This window comes from Auxenochlorella protothecoides (assembly GCF_000733215.1).
Source record: "Auxenochlorella protothecoides strain 0710 unplaced genomic scaffold scaffold37, whole genome shotgun sequence".
Taxonomy (NCBI): domain Eukaryota; kingdom Viridiplantae; phylum Chlorophyta; class Trebouxiophyceae; order Chlorellales; family Chlorellaceae; genus Auxenochlorella; species Auxenochlorella protothecoides.
The window spans coordinates 369,343-374,714 of NW_011934458.1; the positions used below are offsets into that span (position 1 = coordinate 369,343).

A 5,372-nucleotide genomic window follows, 5' to 3' on the forward strand; every position below is an offset into this window, starting at 1 on the left:
GAGGGGGGGGGGGGGGGGGGGGGGACGGCAGTCTGCACAGTCAGGGGATTCGTTTGCACGGGGGGAGGGCAGCCGGGAGAGGTATGTGCAAGGGAGAGTCAGGGCGGCGGCATGCACGTGCCGCGCGGGGGCGAGAAAGGGTGAGGGACGCGTAGAATACAGGGTCGGGAGGAGGACGGCTTGTGCAGCTCGCTCCCCCTCCCCTCACTTGCGGGGAAAATCTGTCGAGAGCCCAGGCCTCCACTCAGGCTGGTTGGAAGAGAGGATGCATCGGCACGCCGGACCACAGGGGCGCCAGCGAGCTCCCCCGTGGGGTGGCAGCACCCAGAGCCGTCCACCACCAGAGCCAGGGTGGAACAGCAGGCTCGCACCACAGCATCAGCCCCGGCGGCCTCTGCGCGCGCCGGGCCGCTGGGGCGGCCCGGCCACCTCCTCCTCGACCTCCGGCTGCGAGGTCAGGGGCGAGGAGAGGGAGGAGGAGGAGGGAGGGGGAGGAGGGGGTCTCCGGCGCCCGGGCGCCGGCCGTGCAGGCCCCCTGCGCGGCCGCCTGGGCGCCCTCGCTGGCGTGGCGCAGGGCCGCCTGGGCGGCCAGCGCCGGCAGCACCTCGTCGGCCGTGCCCAGGACCTCCAGCACCGCCAGCTCGGCTGTGAGATTTGTACGGGGGGAGAGGATGGTCAAGACGCCAGAGGGAGGCGTGCCGTCTGCATGCTGTGGCACACTGGCCAGCTGGCTCGACCCTGCTGTCAACACCTCGACCCCACAGTCCCTCCCGGGCGCGCTTCCAAAACCATCTGATGCTCCCTCGGCCAGCGTCCCGAACAAGACCCCGCTGCGCCCCCCAACCCAGGACGCCCTCATTCGCCGCCCCTCCTCCACGCTCCACCCCCTCCCCTCACTGCTCACACAGGTTGCTGGAGGCGGTGCGCAGGTTCCACACCGCCTCGTCACTGGGGTTGACCACGGCCTGGGGGCAGGCCTGCGTGCGCCCCGCCTCGGCCAGCCAGCGCCGCACACAGCGGAAGTAGTGCGTGGAGGCTGATTGCTGGAAGGAGATGCCCACCCAGAGCACCACGTCCGCGGCCTTCACGTCGCCCTCCATCACGTCCAGCACGGCGTCGGGCGTGATGCGCTCGCCCTCCGCGTCGTCGTACAGCATGACCCGGAAGCGCATGCCCGCCGGGTCGCCGCAGGGGCAGGCGACGCGGCCCTCCGCCCTCAGCGTGGACACCTGGGCAGGGGCGGCCTGCCGGGTCGCGCCGCAGGCGCCGCACACCAACTGGTGGATGCTGCCGTGCAGCTCCACCAGGAGGCCTGGGGATGTGAGGGGGGGTGGGTGATGAGGGGATGACGCCACGCTTGCTATGAGACATTCACTCTGCACAGGAGGGAACCCGCGGGAGCTCGACGATCAACACACCTGCTCATGCAAGTACACCACGCACCTCCCGGGTTGTCGTCTGGGTGCCAGGCGCAGGCCTTGCTGTAGGAGAAGGCGGAGGAGGCGCGCTGGCTCAGGCCGTCGATGTTCAGGGTGTAGTGCCGCGAGAGGCGGCCCAGGCTGCACAGCAGCGCCAGCGCGTAGTGGCCGGGGGCCGGCGTGGCGCGCACCGCCTCCCCATGCACCTCTGCCAGGAAGGCCTGAGCGGGGCGGGGGTGCTTGGCGTAGAAGGCGTAGGTGAAGAGGGACTTGCCGTCTACCACCCGGAAACGCTTCTGCGCTCGCTCATACAGCCCTCCCTTGGTGCTGAAGGTGGACATGCCTGCATGAAGAGCGAGGGAAAGGGGCGGGTGTGATGGCTGGAGGCAAATCGCACCATGCGGTCCCAGGCGATGGTGCCACAGGGTAACAATGCTACAGGAGACCACATGAACACCAAGCCCTGCAGATATCAAGAACCTACGCACTCCACAAGTGGTTCCACAGGCCCCTTGCCCGCCGATGCAGCCACCACTGCCCTGTGCAGACACCACTGCCGTGTGCAGCACACCCTGCGCACAGGGCCCCACACCCTGAGCACGCCCTGTCAAGGCACCTGAACTGGCCGACAGGCCCGAGCCAGTGAATATGACCACTTTGCGGGCGGTGGCAAGCACCTGCTCCAGCGTAGACTTGTCGTCATGGGGGCTCTGCAGCCTGAGTCATGACGAAAGAGACGCGGGAAGTCAGGTGACCAACACATTACAAGGCGAGGCTCGATTTCCGCCCCAAATCGCGATCTCTCACAGCATGACGCACTCAGGGGAGGATCGACGCTTGCGCAGGCCATACGAGCGAGCTCTGCTTTCAGACTCGACAGCCATGCACGGAGGGTCCGGACGGGGGGTCAGAGCCGCTGGGGCAGGCCCTTGCAGCCGTCAACAAAGCATAATTAATGTCATTGAAACTCTTTAAAAATAATAGAGCATCACGAAAAGATGCGCGAGGCCGAAATCGCCACGCGGCTATTGGGATGTGGGGAAAGTCGAGAGCTGACATGAACGTGTCTGGAAACCACGGAATCACTAGTTAGGGTTTCAAGAAGCTGCGGCTGCTGCGCGTATCCTACTGGGACCGCGGCATGCAAGGTTATTGACGTCAGGCGATGCCTGGCGGCGATAGTCGACTTACACGAGTGAAGGAAGATCGATCGCGGCCGATTGACACTTCGCACGCACGATCGTTTGTGCCTCGTCGACCCCGGGGCCCGTTCCATCCGACAGCTGGGAGCGCTTCCCAATGCCGAGACCCATGGTTCCCCTCCACTCGGGGGAGCAGATCGGTCCTCAGCCTCAGGCCAAACCTTGGAAGAGTTTTTTCCATTCTCCTGTATCATCTCCGGGCCCCGAGCCCGTCGTGCTGCTGATGGACACCGAGGTGTCGCGGAGGGCCCCCGTCACCAGCGCTTGGACCACCAGCTCTGCACCACGTGGATTTTGGGGGGTTAAGGGTTGTAGGACCTGGATTCTGCCGGATTCCGACACAACATTTGGACTTCGAAACTTTCCTGCACTCGGTGATGCATTCATCTGCTCCTCCGAGGCTCACCCCACCCCCAAGCATCACATCACCAGCCGTCCCTCACCAGCCACTGCAATCCTGGACGCCTCGCCGTCCAGGACGTCCCGGCTCGCCAGCTGTACCGCCTGCCGCTGGCCCGCCACCCCCTTGAGCAGGGTGTTGATGTCGTAGGAGGTGTAGGGCCCGTCGGTGAGCCGGCCGGGGCGCACGATGGTGTAGGCCAGGCCAGACGCTCGCAGCGCCGCCTCGGCGGCAGCCATCGCGGTGAGCACCCCGCCCGCGTTCAGGATGCTGTAGGGCAGCCGATCGGCGCGCTCCACCCCTGCGCTGCTGACCAGGACAAAGGGCGCGGCCGGGCAGGCCTCCTGCGCGGCGTCGATCAGCGCCCGCGTGCCCGCCTCGTTCACCGCGGCGGGCGTGTTGTTGCCCAGCCAGCGCAGCGTGGGGAAGGCGGTGGTGCCCATGGCGCATGCCACCGCCTGCACCGCCTGGAAAGCGGGGCGCAGCGTGGACGGCTGCCGAACGTCGCCCAGCGCAACCTCCAGGCCCTCCCGCCGCCCCAGCAGGCGTGCCGCGCGCTCCTCGCTGCGGCACAGGGCCCGCACGCGCATTCCCCTCTGCTCGGCGGGGGGGAGCGGGGGGCTGGGTGGCTGCGCCCTGGACACTCTCCAGCTCCAGCGGGATCCAATCCCCCATGCCCGCTCTGAATGTCAGGATGTGGGCAACATCTGCATGTCAGTGCAGGGCCCCGGCTCCCATTCCCACACCCACCTCTAAGAGCTTGGCACAAACCAGTTGCCCGACACCCCCCGTGGCTCCTGCCACAAGGACGAGAGAGCCAGGGTCCTGCAGGGAGAAGGATGGGGATGGCCCTCGAATCTCGTCTCACAAGACGGCTGGCTCGTTCTGATGCACACACCCTGCTTCGATGGCGCATGCGCGCCCAACATGGGGCCCAGGGTCCCGACTCACCAGGGCGCATCTGACGACATCCCGGCGTCGCGCACTGTCCTGTACCCTGGAATGGCGTCCTCGGGGTCGGCAGGGGCATGCTTGTCGGACGGCATGAATGCGGGCACCTGTCATGAAGGTCGCTCCCGAGCTCAAGCTCTGGTCGACGCCGGCCCTGCTGGGCGACATGGAAGCGACACTCATGCTACAATCGCGCCCTGAGGATGTAATTCGCGAGGTCGTGCCGGGAAGGAGGAGATGCGGTGTTTTCAGAGCATCGTGGGAGCGTCATGCCTGCGGCTGCACATGCGTACGAAGCGCCCGCATCACCAAATTCGGGTGGTTGCGCTCAACAGTGACAACCCCTCTGGCACCAGTCATTAGGGTGGTATCCTTGCTAGATGTCCGAACTCTCCTTCGATCTCCCCTCATACCCTCAATCTGAAAAGCAGCCACTTAAGGGGGTTAGGGTCTTGGGTATAGTGATTGGCAGCAATGGATCTTTCTGTCATCCCCACCAGGCGCCGAGACAATCCCGGGCCATGGAATGAAGCGCGATGGCACACGCGCACAAATAGGTTAGCTGAGGACTCGGCTCCCAGACAGCAACGCATAAGGTGGGGCAGGACTGCGTCCTCAAGGTCTTAGAACAGGTGTTTGGACGCATGGATGGGTCTGAACAAGGGGTGAAAGAGGGTGGGGCCTATGGAACGAGCTGATGCATTTATAGGGTTGGGGTCTGCCAAGTAGGGGGAAGAGAAGGTGCATGCGTCCTGACAAGACTCAACAAGTCCGAGTGCAGCTTCGAAGCATGTGCTGGGCTCGAGGCATGCGCTTGGCACGGTGGGTGGGCTTTGCCCCCTGACACAGCACGTGCCTGGGCACGGGAGAACTCGCCGTGCCTGGCAAGGGGAAACTGCTGGGAAACGTACCACGAAAGGTGAGTGCTGATCAAGATTGGGCGAAGGGGCGAAGGAGTGCGACCACCTCGACCAGAGGAGGCTCCCCGTCCACCCTCGAAAATCTCCGACAAGATGAGCGTCTGGCAGGATCTGACGAGCTCTGCGCAGGGACGAGGGCTCCTGACCCTCCCGCCCTCCCCACCAGCGGCTGCGCCGCCTTGTCTACTCCAGGGGCGGCATGTCGCTGTCGGACCAGCTCCCCACCTTGGGCGTGCTGGCGTCCGGGGCCTCTGCCGGCTCGCCACCCGCGTCCCCCCACACCCCGGCAAGGTCCACCGGCCCGCTGTGTCGCAGCAGGGCCCAGTTGATCCCGGCAAACCAGGGGTGGGATTTGAGGTCGTCACCCCCCGTCACGGAGCCCAGGCGCTTGGCAGGGTCCTGTGATTGTGCAGGGCGTTGGCAGGGTTTGCTGGGCAGATGCTGTGAGCTGTCATGTTGATGATCGCTCCGATGCTCTCCA

General features: G+C 65.6%; 3 protein-coding genes across 3 annotated transcripts in view; all 3 read right to left on the reverse strand.

Annotated features, from left to right (window-relative positions):
• Nucleotides 1-893: 893 nt before the first annotated feature.
• F751_3582 (NAD-dependent deacetylase sir2D) lies at nt 894-2,302 on the reverse strand (the record flags this gene model as incomplete). The annotated part of the gene is made up of 4 exons (XM_011403495.1): nt 894-1,312; nt 1,444-1,761; nt 2,035-2,135; nt 2,238-2,302. The coding sequence occupies 4 exons, from the start codon at nt 2,300-2,302 to the stop codon at nt 894-896; spliced, it is 903 nt and encodes a 300-aa protein (XP_011401797.1).
• Nucleotides 2,303-2,770: 468 nt separating this feature from the next.
• On the reverse strand, nt 2,771-4,066 carry F751_3583 (Uncharacterized protein, chloroplastic; the record flags this gene model as incomplete). Its single annotated transcript, XM_011403496.1, has 4 exons — nt 2,771-2,898; nt 3,064-3,616; nt 3,771-3,845; nt 4,007-4,066. 4 exons carry the CDS (start codon nt 4,064-4,066, stop codon nt 2,771-2,773), a joined length of 816 nt encoding a protein of 271 aa, XP_011401798.1.
• Nucleotides 4,067-5,074: 1,008 nt separating this feature from the next.
• Nucleotides 5,075-5,372, reverse strand: part of F751_3584 (Phototropin-1B) — a gene marked incomplete at both ends in the record, with an annotated part of 4,842 nt that continues 4,544 nt past the window's right edge. Inside the window, one exon of the mRNA XM_011403497.1 lies at nt 5,075-5,290. Within this exon, the coding sequence (XP_011401799.1) occupies nt 5,075-5,290 (216 nt within the window). The remainder of the gene's footprint in view (nt 5,291-5,372) is intronic.